General features: G+C 42.0%; 1 protein-coding gene across 3 annotated transcripts in view; it reads left to right on the top strand.

The window, feature by feature from the left end:
* Positions 1 to 1,511, top strand: part of LOC133888923 (sterol 3-beta-glucosyltransferase UGT80A2-like) — a 28,515-nt gene extending 27,004 nt beyond the window's left edge. For all 3 annotated transcript variants that reach the window (XM_062329319.1, XM_062329318.1, XM_062329317.1), the window contains one exon: positions 969 to 1,511. In XM_062329319.1, coding sequence (XP_062185303.1) covers positions 969 to 1,145 — 177 coding nt within the window. In that variant the 3' untranslated portion in view covers positions 1,146 to 1,511. The remainder of the gene's footprint in view (positions 1 to 968) is intronic.
* The last annotated feature ends 15,955 nt before the right edge of the window (positions 1,512 to 17,466 follow it).

The following is a 17,466-nucleotide window of genomic DNA, read 5'->3' as shown; positions in this document are numbered from 1 at the left end:
ACTTTTGCAACTTTGATTATCAATAACTTTAAGATATTAAGTTTGGAAACATGAAAAATCATGTGTAGATTTATCTTGAAAAAAAATACTTTCATAGTATCATAAATTTATTTGATTTTATAAATGTACTATAGTAGTCAAAGGTACATATTGGAGACCGTGTCATGTCTAAAACGTAAGTATTTTTGAACGGAGAGAGTATATAAAGTATGAATTCTTAAATCAAACAAGTATAGCATTCTGACATTCGTCTATTGATTGAAGGAATTAAAACAGTTAGTTTACTAGATGCTAAATAATTAGCTGACCCTGTATATCTTTGATTTGGGTTACTGTGTGTTCTCTAGGATTTACTTCACTGCATAAGTTTATACATGACACTCCTGCGCAATACTACTAGTGCCTCATTAAAAGTAGCTGTCGGATGTGGCTTTTCTGTAAAGCCTGCGATGTTACCAATCTAGGTTTAATCCTGCACTATCTTTGGCTTGGACTGACTTGTCCCTTGCATGGATTAAGAACCTGGTTCCGGTGAATTTCCTGAAGTCCACTGGGAGGCCACGCATGTTTCAGATACGGTCAGAATCAACATTTAGACACCCAATCAATTGCAGTTGTGCTGAGAGCAAACTGTACTGTAATAGAGATTTAACTCTGCGTAAATCGATAATAAAAAAAATCTGTTAACTGGTTATGAAAAGAATATCCTATTTTATTGGAGGTTGCATGTGTACAATAGATTTTCAGATTGGGCTACTGGAGTGTACACAAAAGGGTCTCGTTATGGTTTTAATATGCTTTTTCCTGTTCGCATTGGTGACCTTACCTATTAACTATCCTTTTACATATTGTTGCGTGTGGAAAGTGATGTCAACAGTCTTAAACAGGCTTTTAAGTTTAACAGTTGGGTCGCACTTGTTATTTTTCCTAATAAATAAGGGCATAAGCAACACCCATTGTAATTTCAGGTGAAAGAAAAGGCTGTGGAGCTGGCTAAAGCCATGGAATCTGAAGATGGTGTGACGGGTGCTGTTAGGGCATTCCTCAGACATCTGCCTTCAAAAACAGAGGAGATAACTCCGCCGCCATCGTCGAGCTTTCTGGAGTTCCTAAGTCCGCTGAGTAGGTGTTTGGGCTGCTCTTAGTGCCACTTGCATCAATCACGGCATATACCATTCCTCTTTTTGAAAGAAGAGAAGAGTTACCATCGTAGCTCGTGGATGATGCTCTATGCTATTTTGTGCGAGACGAATGTTGATGCCCAATGTAAGAAGGGACGAAGGGGGCCGGGAGCGTGTGCTTTACTCTTCTTTTATCCTTTTCCTCGTTTCTTTTTCGGGTTTTATTTTATTTTTGTGTAAAGAGTACTTGTCTGGCGTGGATTGTCTGTGTTGTTTAATTCTGATGTGCAACTTAGCCCTTGCAGCAACCATCGGAACACATCTGCATGGCCAATCCTTTGTGTATATGGAAAGCGGAAGTGGCACAAATCAGTGCAATTGCATCTTGCATTACTTTAGAAGTCTAGGACAATAAAATGGCATATTATGCCATATTGTCATGTGAAAGTAGTTGCTTTCTGGTATGTGCACCTATATTCTTTATGAGGTATTGCAGTATATGCGGTGGATCAGTGAGGTGCGGTAGATCATGAAGGTGTTCACTTGTAGGTCCATTTTGAATGTTGCTCATCGACCCTCTTCTGCTTGATCAGCTCAGATGCCTTATGCTCAGCCTCATGTTCAACCTCCTCGCTCCTCTCTCCCCGGCAATGACGACATCAACTGTTTTGAGTCCTCACTCCTCCAAGTCTTCTTACTTTGGTGCTGATAAGCACTATGACGGCAACTACTCTAGACTATCTTATATAGATGTCCTCAAATCATGCCTCCACCAGAGAGCCAAGTATCACAATCAAGAATATATTATGTACTTTATAAATATTATATTCGTAATTGGTGCAAACATGTTTTGCTTTATAAATCACATATAGAGCTTGATGATTTAAATGATATACAAGTGATGACAGCACCTGGAGTAGTCATTAGAGAGGGTATCACACACTATGCGGTTAACTTTGACACCTTTCTCAGCCTGAGTCATATGCAAGACGAGAAGTTGGCCTCTTAATTAGGCGGTGCTGTAGCATCTAGGCCTCTAGTAAGTGGGAAGTATTTCAGTGATTAATGGCAACTATATCATTGTGATTAATGCATATGTTTTTAAGAATTCAAATTCTTTAATTCACAATGATTCAATGGTTTTCTTGGTCCATCATGAAATTCTATTGGTCGATCAAAGTACTTTTAAGTCAAGATTAAGGATCCTCTAGTTCTAAATGTCACAACGTGATGAAGGACACTTGGATTTGTTATAGGTCTTTTTTTGTTTTTTATCGTACTATAAATGGGGGCTAAGTGTTGTAGTTTGACCTAGTTGAGTCTAGACATAGTTGGATGCACACTTGCGAAAATCTAGCACTAGGTAGCTCAAACAAATCCATGGGTGAGAAGTTGAGAAGTTAGAACTCAAAGTCGATTGAATTGGATGAGTTCCAAGAAGTTTGTTCTCACCGGATTGTCCGGTGTAAGAAGGTTTTTTACTCACCGGACTATTTATCTTTTTAAAGAAGACTTCAACTGAACTCACCGGGTTATCCGGTGATGGAAGGAACTATACACCGGAGGATTTAACAGAAAAATTATTTTTCGGAGAAATGTGAAGTTATAAGCACTGGATTATCCGGTGATCTGAAGGATTCATACACTGGACCATTTAACAGAAGCTCGGTATTTTTGGAGAAAATCATTCGTCTCTCTTGCAACTCAGAAGCATTCATACACATTGTGTGTCATCTAGAGGCAAGGGAGAGTACTTGAAGTGATTTGCAAGTTCTTAATTGAAGATTAAGGACTATATTAGTGTTTCAAGAGTAGTGAGTGTGCATCTAGCTGTTGTTTTAGGCTTGATTGTGATCAAGTAAACCAATTAGCTTGTTACTCTCGGTGGTTGGCAACACCTAGCCGATCGTGGAGATTCGAGATGTTCTCGGTGAGCTCTTGGAGGTCTTGTGAGAGCCCCGGGAAGCTCAGGTACTTGGTTTGATGCTCACCAATCCGGAGATGGAGAAGTGGCAATCACTAATGAGCACTTGAGTCTCGGTGACTCAAAGGGGAGCGACATCCTTGTGTGGATGCTCCAACGAGGATTAGTGGAGAATGCCAACTCTTCGATACCTCGGGACGAAAAATTCGATGTCCTCTTTCCCTACTCTTATTACATTCCGCATTTTGCTTCTATCATTTCTTTCATACAAGTTTCAATTCACACTTTACTTATGTTTTATATGCTTGCATGTGTGTTCTTACCTTTCTAGCTTGCTATGTCGTATAGTTGCTTTATAGGCTAAGGTTGCTTCTTGTTCTAGGAATCGGTAGGTGGTTTAGTTTTAAATTAGTGTCCTATTCACCCCGCTCTAGGGCCATTAGATTCTTTCAATTGGTATCAGAGTATCGTGCTCTTGTTAGGCTTTAAATCCTAGAGCAATGGCCCCAGAGAATGGAAGTAGCATGCCAAGGTTCGATGGAAAGAACTTCGCATATTGGAAAGTTCGCATGACGAGCTATCTTGAGGCTATTTCTCCTAAAGTTTAGCTAGCCACTTCCATTGGGTTTGATCATCCTTTCACCGATCAACAAGTTAGATGGAATGCTAAGACTAGAATTCATAGCAAGGAATATGCTAATGAGATATGGACCGCTCTTTGTGAAATTCATGAGGGGTCTAGAAAAATTCGTGAGGAAAGATATCATGTGCTCATGAATGCTCTCAATCAATTCAAGATGCTTCCAAATGAATTATGCAATGATATGTATTCTCGCATGAACATGCTTGTAGAAGAAACTAACTCAATTATCTCAAGGAGACGTTATTCGCAGGATCTTGATGGTGCTTCCAAAGCTGTAATACAACATTGTCATCTCTAGGAGAGTTTTCACGCTTCTTATCTCAGGAGGAGAGTCAGTTTGAGCATGCATAAGAAGATCAAATGGCATTATCTTGAGTTGGCAGCTGGTGGAGTTGATATGAGAGCTCATTTTGAGTCTATCCCTGGACTAGCTGAGTTGGTGTCTGGAGTGGGCTAGTATGTTGAGGATTGGGTGAGAGTGTTCTATGCCACGATCTAGATTGCACCCAAGAGGAACTTCATTCAGTTTATGTTCCAGGGTGAGAGCTTTAGACTCTACCGGAACAACATCTTAGAGGCGCTAGGTCTTCATGCAAGCTCTCGTTGGTTACACGAGATTGTTCATTCTCATGCTCAGCCACCCCGCTGTCCTCTCGTTGGTGGAGTCTTCCCGACAGACGACGAGATCTGACCGATTTTCAGGCTGTCTTTTGCTCCAGGATCACCGAGAGTGCCAGATATGCTAACTCCTGAGGCAAAGGCTTTACATATGGCATTGAGACGTAGCCTTCTTCCCAGGATTGGATATGGAGAGGCGATCCCCAGTTTGCAGCAGTGGCTGATACTCTCCGTCTTCACTCACCAGAGATTTGATGTAGTTGACTTGATTCTTTATGAGATTGAGGATGTGATTGCTGATGGGATGACCATGGCTAGACAACAACCTTATGCACATTTCATATCCCACATGATTGCACATTCGATCAAATTCCCTCAGTACGTTCAGGCCTACGAGCAGTCGCCTACACACTATAATGTGTATGCTCCCACAGTACCTTCAGACAGGCGACGAGACCAGCGTGCGATGTTTTATGCTCAGGAGCAGATGCCAGCTGATGTTAGAGAGAGAGCAGCAGCAGAGGATCAGGCCCATGCAGTGGTCGAGGCAGAGCTCCCACACGCATTCTTCTTGAGTGATAGCGACTCGGATTCTTCAGATCTTGAGTTCTTCCTACCAGTCGCTAGGTCACATGGTGCTGAGGTTGGAGGGTCTTCTCAGGTTGTTCCCACTTCCACAGTACCTTCAGTACCTAAGACAGTGACCTTTGTGCCCCTGCTGCACCTCCATCAGAGTTCATTCTTATCCTTCAACAGATGTAGCAGCAGCAGGCAGCCCAGGCAGAGCAGCAGGCAAAGCTATAGGTAGACATCCTTCAGTAGCAGGAGCAGCAGCAGGCTACCTTAGAAACCCTTCAGGCCGATTGAGAGAACAATGACCGCATGTTCACTTTTTATATCTGGATGTCTTGGGTCTCTCTTTCAGGCTTCCAGTCTTCAGCTTCCAGTTGCTCCTAGGGCACCAGGCCCAGCACTTAGTCCTCTCCCGGGCAATGTCAGTGGTCTCTTGGGAACACCAGTGTCTACATTCCCTTTGTCACCCATCTTCAGCACTGGTGTATTTTCTTAGCCTGTCGGGATAACGATGAGGCCAGTTCTACCCTCTTTATCTACTCCTATGACTGGCGCTCTTTGTTTTGAGGACTCTCCACAGCCGATTGTTCCTTCTCAGCTACCATCTGTTCAGACTCCTCCAGTCGTTCAGTCTGCTTTTGAGGAGCTCGATGCAGCACTTCAGGAGATAGCTACTCAAGGCACCACTATTGCTACCAGCTCAGCCCCAGCTACAGTCTCAGAGGCACCGTCAGACACAGCTCAGCCTCCTTAGCCAGCTATTGGCCCTGCAACTGTTGAGCTATCGGCTTTGGATACATATTCAAGCTCACAGTTCGAGGTGCGACCGTCGCCAGTAGCGCGGACTTCCTCCTCTCCTCCGGATGTTTTGGAGTGTGCTCTTTTTGGTGCTTAGATGCCAAAGGGAGAGAGAGTCTAGGTGATAGGGGGAGTCTTTTGGAGAGAGGTAGATGAGTGACTAGTGAGTTTTTTAGTTCATAGACTTAGGGGGAGCTTGGGTAGTATAGGGTCGGAGTGTTGGATTTTCATGGATTTTGATGTAATAACAAGCTATTTGTTTCTTAATCGATGTGTTTTGCTTGTCAATGCATTGTGCTTCCTTTCGTGCTCTGTTTTAATTCTTATTCTACTAGCATGATAGGTTCTTATACTAGGCTTTCTCTTGCTTATTTTGTTATATGCTGTTCTATGCCTAGTCTAATAGGGTGTTCTTCATTCTCATTTTCTTATTTATTTGTGTTGTCATTAATCACCAAAAAGGGGGAGATTGTAGCATCTAGGCCCCTAGGTAAGTGGTAAGTGTTTCAGTGATTAATGACAAACATATCATTATGACTAATGCATATGTTTTTGAAGGAATTTAAATTCTTTAATTCACAATGATTCAATAGTTTTTTTGGCCGCTCATGGAATTCTATTGGTCGATCAAAGGACTTTTACATCAAGATTAAGGATCCTCTAGTTCTAAATGTCACAACGTGATGAAGGACACTTGGAGTAGTTATAGGTCTTCTTTTATTTTTTACCGTACTATAAATGGGGGCTAAATGTTGCAGCTTGACCTAGTTGAGTCTAGACATAGTTGGATGCACACTTGCGAAAATCTAGCACTAGGTAGCTCAAAGAAATCCATGGGTGAGAAGTTGAGAATTTAGAACTCAAAGTCGATTGAATTGGGCGAGTTCCAGGAAGTTTGTTCTTACCGGATTGTCTGGTGTAAGAAGGTTTTTTACTAACCGGACTATTTGTCTTTTCTAAGAAGACTTCAACTGAACTCACCAGATTATCCAGTGATGGAAGGAACTATACACCAGAGGATTTAACAAAAGAATCATTTTTCGGAGAAATGTGAAGTTATATGCGCTGGATTGTCCGATGATCTGAAGGATTCATACACTAGACCATTTAACAGAAGCTCGGTATTTTTGGAGAAAATTAGAGTTGAACTGACCGGATTGTCCGGTGACTTGAAGGAGTCATCGCCGGACCATTTAACAGAAACTTCGTATTTTTGAGGAAATAGAGTATAACTCACTGGACTATCCAGTGATGCTATATGGAAGAACACCGGAGCATTTTTCAATGGCTACTAACAACTGTCAAATCAGTAGATGGAAAAAGTTAACTCACCGTATTGTCCGGTGTCAACAGAGACGTGTGCACCGGACCATCCGGTGTTCATAGAAAAAGTGAGTGGTTGGGCAACAGCTAGATTTTGACAAATAGCCTATATATACCCCCTCACTTGGTTTCATTCATCTCTCTTGCAACCCAGAAGCATTCATATACATTGTGTGTCATCTAGAGGTAAGGGAGAGCACTTGAAAAAGTGATTTGCAAGTTCTTAATTGAAGATTAAGGACTTCATTAGTGCTCCGAGAGTAGTGAGTGTGCATCTAGCTGTTGTTTTAGGCTTGATTGGGATCAAGTGAACAAATTAGCTTGTTACTCTTGGTAGTTGGCAATACCTAGCCGGTCGTGGAGATTCGAGGTGTTCTCGATGAGCTCTTGGAGGTCTTGTGGGAGCCCCGGGAAGCTCGTGTACTTGGTTTGATGCCCATCAATCCGGAGATGGAGAAGTGGCAATCACTAATGAGCAGTTGAGTCTCGGTGACTCAAAGGGGATCGACATCCTTGTGTGGATGCTCCAATGAGGATTAGTGGAGAGTGCCAACTCTTCGATACCTCGACAAAAAATTCGGTGTCCTCTTTCCCTACTCTTATTACATTCTGCATTTTGCTTCTATCATTTCTTTCATGCAAGTTTCAATTCCACACTTTACTTATGTTTTATATGCTTGCATGTGTGTTCTTACCTTTCTAGCTTGCTATGTTGTCTAGTTGCTTTATAGGCTAAGGTTGCTTCTTATTCTAGAAATCGGTAGTTGGTTTAGTTTTAAATTAGTGCCCTATTCACCCCGCTCTAGGGCCATTAGATCCTTTCAATTGGTATCAGAGTATCGTGCTCTTGTTAGGCTTTAAATCCTAGAGCAATGGCCCCAGAGAATGGAAGTAGCGTGCCAAGGTTCGATGGAAAGAACTTCGTATATTGGAAAGTTCGCATGGTGAGCTATCTTGAGGCTATTTCTCCTAAAGTTTGGCTAGCCGCTTCCATTGGGTTTGATCATCCTTTCACCGATCAACAAGTTAGATGGAATGCTAAGGCTAAGAATGCTATTTTTGAGGGAATTAGTGAAGAGGTTTTCTCTAGAATTCGTAGCAAGGAATATGCTAATGAGATATGGACCGCTCTTTGTGAAATTCATGAGGGGTCTAGAAAAATTCGTGAGGAAAGATATCATGTGCTCATGAATGCTCTCAATCAATTCAAGATGCTTCCAAATGAATTATGCAATGATATGTATTCTCGCATGAACATGCTTGTAGAAGAAATTAAGTCTCTTGAACTAACTCAATTATCTCAAGGAGACTTTATTCGCAGGATCTTGATGGTGCTTCTAAAGCTGCAATACAACATTGTCATCTATCTTCTTTACGAAAGAGACATGAATGACATGACCATCACCGACGCCGTTGGAAAAATATGTGCTCATGAGATGTTCTTATTTTGAGATCATGAGTCTTTATCCAAGAAAAATCTTGCTCTCAAGACAAAGATGGGTTACAAGAAGAAGAAAAAGATAAAGCTCCCATCATCAAGCGAAAGCGATAAAGAAGGTAGTGATGGTGATGACTCCGACACCAAGCTTACTCTTCTCATGAGAAGAACTACAAGGATGATACCAAAATTTCAAAAGAAGGGCAACAACTATGATCCTAAGAGGAACAAATTTCGCCGAAAGAAATTTAACAATTTCAGTGGAGAAGACAAGAAGATGTGCTACAATTGTGGTGAACTTGGCCACATGTCATATGATTGCCCTCAACCCAACAAGAAGAACATGAACAAGGGCAAGAACATTGAAGCAAATAAAGATGAGGACAAGCACAAGAAGAGGAGCCAAGATAAATATTCAAGGAAGAAGCTCTTCAACAAGAAGGGTGGAGGACGCAAGGCCTATATTGTTGGTGAATGGATCTCCAGTGAAAGCTCAAGTGATGACTCAAGTGATGATGAAGACAATAACCTCACGGGCCTTACCATCACCAATGATGATGATGCACCCCTACCTCCACCACCTATGTGCCTCATGGCAAAAGGTAACAACAAGGTGAGTAGTGATGAAGATGATAGTAGTGATGATGATGATGGTCTTTCTCCTAGTGATTTATCTAAGCTCATGAATGATTATGCTACTATCATCAAGAAACAAAAAGCTAAGCTCAAGTCTCTTGAAAATGCTAATGCCATGCTTAGTTCTAGTCACAATGAGTTGCTTGCTAAATACAATGATGTGCTTAAGAAAAATGATGAAGTAGTTGCATCTAGCAAGTCTCTTGAGGCTAGTAACAAAAAGCTAAAGCTTGAGCATGTTGACTTGAAATGCAAATATCAAGAACTTAAAATTGCTTATGATGCCATTGATTCTTCTCTAAATGAATTGTCTACTACTAGAGTAGTTAAGATCAATGCATCTATATCCTGTGATGATCTTCTTGAAATACATTGCTCATCTTCATGTGATGATGTATCATCTTTGAAGACTAACCATGCAAGGAAAAAATAGCTTAGGGATGAGATTGCAAGCTTAAATTCATGTGTGGCCCGGTTGAGTACAAGCATAAAGAAATCCTCATGAAGAATGCTATGTACTACAACAAGAGAGGCATTGGTTGCTTCCCAAACCCGGTGGAAAAGGTCATCAAATCAATAGAGATAAACAAGTGCTTAATCAAAGAAGTTAGCTCATATTGTCAACATTGTGAAGTCACCAGTCACCACACAAGGGAGTGTCCCATTCCTTCCAAACCCCTTCCTATTTTGCCATCTAGATACGAGTCTACATTTAATGGTCATCATTTTTTATTGCATAAGCTTAAGAATGGGAAAGTCATGGCTAAGTTCATTGGAGCTTAAGAAAAGGGCAAGATTCCAAGGTAAATTTGGGTACCCAATAATCTTGTGTCTCACATGAAAGCTACCAAACTTGGTTGGGTACCTAAACAGAAGGCTTGATCCCATGTGTGCAGGTGAATTACAAAGCCGGCGGAAAGCATTGGGTGCTTGATAGTGGTTGTACACAGCATATGACCGGCTATGTAAAGATGTTCACCTCTCTAGAAGATGACGTGGGCGGACATGATAAAATCACCTTTGGCGATAACTTAAAAACAAATGTTGTAGGTTTGGGTAAGGTGGCAATCTCTCATGATCTCTCTATCTCCAATGTACTTTTAGTTGAGTCTCTTAGTTTAAATTTACTTTCCGTAGCTCAATTATGTGAGTTAGGCTTCACATTATTATTTAGTGATATTGATGTTGTCATTACTAGCAAGATGCATAATGATGTAATCTTTAAAGGTTTTAGACATGGACATATATATCTTTTGGATTTTTCATCTAATGAAGCTAGCTTGACAACGTGCCTCTTCACCAAGACATCTTTGGGTTAGCTTTGGCATCGACAACTTGCTCATATTGGAATGAGCCAACTCAAGAAGGCATTTAAGAACGGAATGGTGGTCGGTTTGAAGGACGTAATTTTCGAGGAGGACAAATTGTGTAGTGCTTGCTAAGCGGGAAAGCAAGTTGCAAGCTCACATCCTTACAAGGCTATGATGTCTACATCAAGACCCTTGGAGCTACTACACATGGACCTCTTCGGACCAACCACCTACAAAAGTCTTGGTGGTAATCTCTACTGCTTTGTCATTGTTGATGATTATACAAGATACACTTGGACATTCTTTCTAGATGACAAGAGCAAGATCATTGGGATCTTCAAAAAATTCGCAAAGAGGGCTCAAAATGAGTTTGATGTAACATTAGTGAAGATCCAAAGCGATAACAGGATGGAGTTCAAGAATACTGAAGTTGAAGAATTTTGTGAAGAAAGAAGCATCAAGCATGAGTTTTCATCAACCTACACTCCTCAACAAAATGGTGTGGTGGAGAGGAAGAACATGACATTGATTACACTTTTAAGAGTTTTGTTGGATGAGTATGGTACGCTGGAGAAGTTTTGGGCGGAAGCAATCAATACGGCATGCTATGCGTCAAATATAGTGTACCTCCACTGACTATTGAAGAAGACCCCATACGAGCTTCTTATTGGGAGGAAGCCTAATATCTCCTACTTCCAGGTGTTTGGTTGTAAGTGCTTCATCTTTAAAAAGAGAGAACGCATAGGGAAGTTAGAGCGTCGTTGTGATATTGGATTTCTTGTTGGTTATGCATCTAACTCCAAAGCATATAGAGTATTCAACAAGTCCACCGTTTTGTTGAAGAAACGTGTGATGTGGAGTTTGATGAATCTAATAGCTCCCAAAGAGAAGGTATTGCTTGTGACGATGTAGGTGATGAACCTTAGAGAGAAGTGATGAAGAAGATGGACATTGGGGATGTCAAGCCTAAGTAGGATGACGAAGTATACCTACTACTTCTACTCCACAAACCTCTTTAGCACCCCAAGTGGATCAAGATGAAGAAAAGGTGATGAGGACATCACTCCCTCGGATACATACAATGATCCTCCATTGAACTTTCAAGTTCCAATCACAAGAGCTCGCGCACGACAATTAAATTTAGAGGTGAGCTCGTTCCTAAGCAACTCTTTATATAATTTTGAGAATAGATTACTACCTAATGATTATGTGTTGCTTAATAATCATGGAGAGGACAAGGAGACACATAGAGGAAGGCTTGGAGGCGTGGAGGAGCAGCTAGGACGTCCAACAACAGCAGGAGGTCCAGTCCAACTCGAGTCCGAATCAGCCTCGACCTCCAGGACCAGCGAGCAGTAAAACGGACGCCCAGGACGCATCCGGACTCCGTTTTCGATGATTCACATATGGTTGGAAAGATAATTTCATAAGGAAACCAATGGCGTTGGTTTGAGATCCAAATTCCTTCTGAGTCAACGGGAAACGTCGAAACAAGTCAGCGTCCAGAATCTGTCCCGGTGCTGCGTCACCGTTTTTGGTCCGTTGGGCCGTGTATCGTCGTTGAGCCCATTAGGGGGGGCGTGACCAGGGGGTGTGACGACCCTAGACCCTTATTATCAGCCGCCGCCGCTCTCGTTAGGGCGGGTTTTGCTTAGATTATTCTGTCAAGAACAGTTTCGCCGTTTCGTCGGTTTGTGAGACCCCAATTCGTGAGATTAATCATTCATCTGCAATTTGGTTGCATTCTTCCTTGTTCTTGCTTGTGTTCTTCGATTCGCAGGCAAGGATTTTAGCCTTCTTGGCGAGGTCAACCGTGCAACACCGGTTGATAACCAGAGGAGACGTGGTGCTGCGATTGCGCGGTTTCGGATCGTGTTGTTCGGAAGCCGGATCGACTTGTGTCTCGTGTCCACCAAATCGAGAGTTACCAGAACCTTTCGGAAGATCGGGAACCCTAGTTCATATTAAGTGGTATTCAGAGCTTCAGGTATACCGTCAGGTTCATATCTACCCTTAGTTTCGAGTGTTTTCGCCTTCGTTCCATAATCCACTGCCATATCGTTTTTTTTTCCTGTCCTACAACCCTTCCGCGCCTTTAGCTTTTGCATATTTCAGTTTCAGAGTTCGTCGTGTTGAGTTTGTGTCCTGGTCAAGGTCTTGTTGCTGGTTAGGTCGTGTTAGAGTCCAGTTCGTGTGTTTTCCCCCACCGTTTCCATCAAACCCTAGCCTCCGTTGCATATTTTCCCCACTTTTTTCCCGTTTTGTCCTCTAATTCGGAGTCGTTTCTCAAATCGGGCAGAACTTTCGCGTACGAACTCCGTTTTCAGAAAAGTCACAGAGTTTTTCGCATCGAAACGGCGTTTCGGATCCGTTCGTCCCCGCTTTCTCGGGTTCGGCGAAATCAGAATTCCCAAATTCGCCTCCGAAGTTGGAGTTTTCAATTTCCAAATATTTTTCTCATTTTCCGGCTGAACTTCAGAAAATTCTACAGGCCACGTATTTCACTTGTTTAAGCTCAAATTTTCTGTGGTTCCCTCTTGTGTGCTCCTAAGTGAAAAAAAATATCAAAAAAATAAAAAGAAAAAGTCAAATTTTCCCAAAAAAACAACGACAGCCCAAAAAAATAGAAAAAAGAGAGGGGCAAAAGAGTAACAATATCTAGAGGAGCACATAGAGAAGGGCAAAGTGAGCTGTGTTAGCGTGTGCTGTTTAGTTCTTTGTTTCTATTGCTCTTGCTATCCATCATACTTGTTTCTCCACCTTGTTTATCACACATACTTGGTACTTGCAACACTTTAGGCCAGCAACGAGAACAAGTACTTGGGACTATAATTCAGCATTACTATCTGTTTCTGATTTGTGTTCCACATATACATATTTGTTCTCTTTGTGTGCCTTCCAAGCTCCACAGATTCTTCTAGACAGCACTGGTTTGCATCCCTGCAATCGCTCGCACGCCTTCCAGGTATCCTTTGCTTTGCTGGTAAGAACCCTGGTAAGAGCTTGGTAAGGTGTCTACCTTTGCTGATCTTGATTGAGAGGCACCACTCCACCTTGTAGTACGATTATTAGGGATAACCTTCACTGTTTGTTGTTGTGTTTGTTTCCACAATGTCAGTTGAAGGAGATAAAACGCCAAAGGACTTCAAGGAGTGTGTCAGCCAAGAGCAGCTACAAGCTGTTGTAGACAATGCTCAGAAGGAGATGAAGGAGACAGTCATCAAGGCTGTCACTGAAGCGATAATTGAGATGAAACTCGCAAACGCGGTTGAGCGGGTGGACAAACGGTTATCCGAGCTCACCGACAGGGTAAATGCTTTGGAAAACCGTCCTGTGCACAACGAAGATGTGAATGGAAGCAACACCGGTGATGAGTTGTATGATGACGATGTTAATGTTGATCCAGCGGCGACATTGCAAAACAGATTACGGCGTCGTCTTCGCACTAACACCACAGGTATGGGTGGCGTTCCACATCACCACCACCATCGAGGTATGTATAATCGAGCTCCTGAAGATCCTTATGCTAAGGTTAAATTTACTATACCTTCTTTTTCGGGACATTATGATGCTGAGGGATATCTTGATTGGGAGATGACAGTAGAGCAAAAATTTAGTGCCCACCAAGTACCTGAACAACATAGAGTTAGACAAGCCACTAGTGAGTTTAAAGATTTTGCTATTATTTGGTGGACTGGTTTAGCTGCAGATGGTGCCACACCTCGTACATGGGAAGAGCTTAAGATTGCTATGCGTGATAGATTTGTTCCCCCATCTTATCATAGAGACCTGCGTAAGAAATTGATGCGCTTAGAACAGGGAGATAAATCTGTGCAGGATTATTATGGTGAGCTTCAAAAGGGCTTGATGTGTTGTGGCATAGTAGAGGGAAACAAATATTTTATTTGTCGATTTTATTCGGGTTTGAGACGTGAAATCCAGGATATTATTGATTATAAAGAATTTAACAATGTCAACCAGTTGTTTCAGTTTGCTATGCTTGCAGAGAAGGAGTTGCAGGGGCGTGAGCAGCAGGGCAAGTACAAGGCCAGCACCACATACACGCCGCGCACAGGACCATCCTTTGGGCTGTCCAAACCATCCACTTACAGGGCTCCCTCACCAGCGAGCAAGCAACAAGCAGCTACGGCACCAAATCCGGTCACTACACGACCTTCAGGCTCAGGTAAAAATTCTGTTTTGCAGGGACCTTCCAAGAGTGCTTCCTCTGTTGCATCAACGGGACGCACCTCTGGCATTCAGTGCCGTCGCTGCCATGGATTCGGTCATGTGCAGAAGGATTGCCCAAGTCAGCGGGCATACATTGCAACGGAAGATGGGTACATCAGCGCCTCTGACATTGAGGAAGAAGAAGAAGAAGAACCAGTTGTTGAGGAGAGCAACGAAATCTTGGGCAGTGATGACACAGCGACCTATAGGAGCATCATTGTGCAGCGGGCGCTCAGCACAAGGGTACAACAACCAGAGAAGCTGCAACGCCATAACTTGTTCCAGATTTTCTTCGTCATCCAAAATCGGCGAGCACGTGTCATCATCGATGGAGGTAGTTGTAATAATTTGGTGAGTTCAGATTTGGTCAAGAAGCTTGGCTTGACCACACGCCAACACCCCCATCCATATAACCTTCAGTGGTTTAATGATGCTGGAAAAGCTAAGGTAACACAAACTTGCAGAGTTTCTTTTTCCATTGGTTCCTATGCTGATTATGTTGACTGTGATGTGGTACCTATGGAAGCTTGCTCACTTTTATTGGGTCGACCTTGGGAATTTGATAATGATGCTATACACCATGGTAGAAGTAATACATATACTTTTATGCATAAAGGAAAGAAAATTACTTTGGTTCCTATGACCCCTGCTGAAATTGTACAAGCTGATAAAGAACGAGCTGCTAATTTGCGTGATACTAAATCTGAAAATCAGCAAGTTGCTAATTCTCTTTACCCACCTAAAAAGGATAAGTCTGCACCTAGTTCTAAGGTAGAGGGCATAAAATTGCAGGGTGGTGTTATGCTTGCACTAAAAAGTGACCTTGCTGAAATTTCTAATAATGATATTTGCTACACCTTGGTTTGCAAACGAGTTTTGTATTCGCTTGATGATGTTATTAGTTCGATACCTCCTGCTGCCACTAACCTTTTGCAGGAGTATGAGGATGTTTTCCCAGCTGAGATACCCCCGGGACTACCACCTATGAGAGGGATAGAGCATCAAATCGATTTGATCCCGGGAGCAACATTGCCAAATCGTGCTGCGTATCGAACCAATCCCGAGGAGACTAAGGAAATTCAGCGGCAAGTCCAAGAGCTCTTGGACCGCGGGTATGTACGTGAGAGCCTTAGTCCTTGTGCTGTTCCTGTGATTTTGGTTCCTAAGAAAGATGGTACTTGGCGTATGTGTGTTGATTGTAGAGCCATCAATAACATTACTATTCGATATCGCCATCCTATTCCTAGACTTGATGATATGCTTGATGAGTTGTGTGGCTCTGTAATTTTTACAAAGATCGACTTGCGTAGTGGTTACCACCAAATTAGAATGAAACTTGGAGATGAATGGAAAACAGCTTTCAAAACTAAATTCGGATTATATGAGTGGTTAGTAATGCCTTTTGGTTTAACTAATGCACCTAGCACTTTCATGCGTTTGATGAATGAGATTTTAAGAGCTTTTATTGGACGATTTGTGGTGGTTTACTTTGATGACATATTGATTTATAGCAAGTCTTTGGATGAACATATGGATCACTTACGTGCTGTTTTTAATGCTTTACGTGATGCACGTTTATTTGGTAACCTTGAGAAGTGCATCTTTTGCACGGATCGAGTCTCTTTTCTTGGCTATGTTATTACTCCACAGGGAATTGAGGTGGATGAGATGAAAATTGAAGCCATAAAGAGTTGGCCGGTGTCCCAAACCATCAAATAGGTGAGAAGTTTTCTTGGACTTGCAGGTTTTTATCGTCGTTTCGTGAAAGATTTCAGCGCCATTGCTGCCCCCTTACACGAGTTGACAAAGAAAGGTGTGGTGTTCCATTGGGGTAAGGCACAAGAGGAGTCCTTTGACACTTTGAAGGACAAGCTTATGCACGCGCCATTGCTGCAACTTCCAAATTTTGGTAAGACCTTTGAGCTAGAATGTGATGCTAGTGGAGTTGGCATTGGAGGTGTTTTGATGCAAGAAGGTAAGCCCGTTGCATACTTTAGCGAAAAATTGCATGGCCCTGTTCTTAATTACTCTACGTATGATAAGGAATTGTATGCACTTGTACGTTCTTTAGAGACGTGGCGTCATTATTTGTGGCCTAAAGAATTTGTTATACATTCAGATCATGAATCGCTTAAGTATCTTCGTTCTCAAAATAATCTGAATCGTAGACATGCTAAGTGGGTTGAATTTATTGAATCTTTTCCTTATGTTATCAAACACAAGAAAGGGAAGGATAATATAATTGCTGATGCTTTGTCTAGACGATATGCTTTGTTGTCCCAACTTGATTATAGAATTTTTGGACTTGACTCAATAAAAGAACAATATGTGCTTGATCCTGATTTTAAAGATGTATTGCTGAACTGTAAAGAGGGACGTACATGAAACAAGTTTGTGATCAATGATGGATTTGTGTTTAGAGCTAACCGTCTATGCATTCCAGTTGGTTCCGTTCGTCTTTTGTTGTTGCAAGAAGCACATGGAGGAGGATTGATGGGACATTTTGGTGCTAAGAAGACGGAGGATATGTTGGCCACACATTTCTTTTGGCCAAAGATGAGGAGAGATGTTGAGCGGTTCGTGGCACGCTGTACCACATGTCAAAAGGCTAAGTCTCGCTTGAATCCACATGGTTTGTATATGCCTCTTCCTGTTCCTTCTATTCCTTGGGCAGATATTTCGATGGACTTTGTTTTGGGATTGCCTAGGACTAAGAGAGGGAGGGATAGCATTTTTGTTGTTGTGGATCGTTTTTCTAAGATGGCACATTTTATACCTTGTCATAAAAGTGATGATGGCGTTTATATTACTGACCTCTTTTTCAAAGAGATTGTTCGCTTGCATGGTATGCC

This window comes from Phragmites australis, chromosome 13, assembly GCF_958298935.1.
Source record: "Phragmites australis chromosome 13, lpPhrAust1.1, whole genome shotgun sequence".
Classification (NCBI taxonomy): domain Eukaryota; kingdom Viridiplantae; phylum Streptophyta; class Magnoliopsida; order Poales; family Poaceae; genus Phragmites; species Phragmites australis.
Note: the sequence above shows the minus strand (reverse complement) of the source record. Positions and strands in the feature narration are given on the sequence as shown.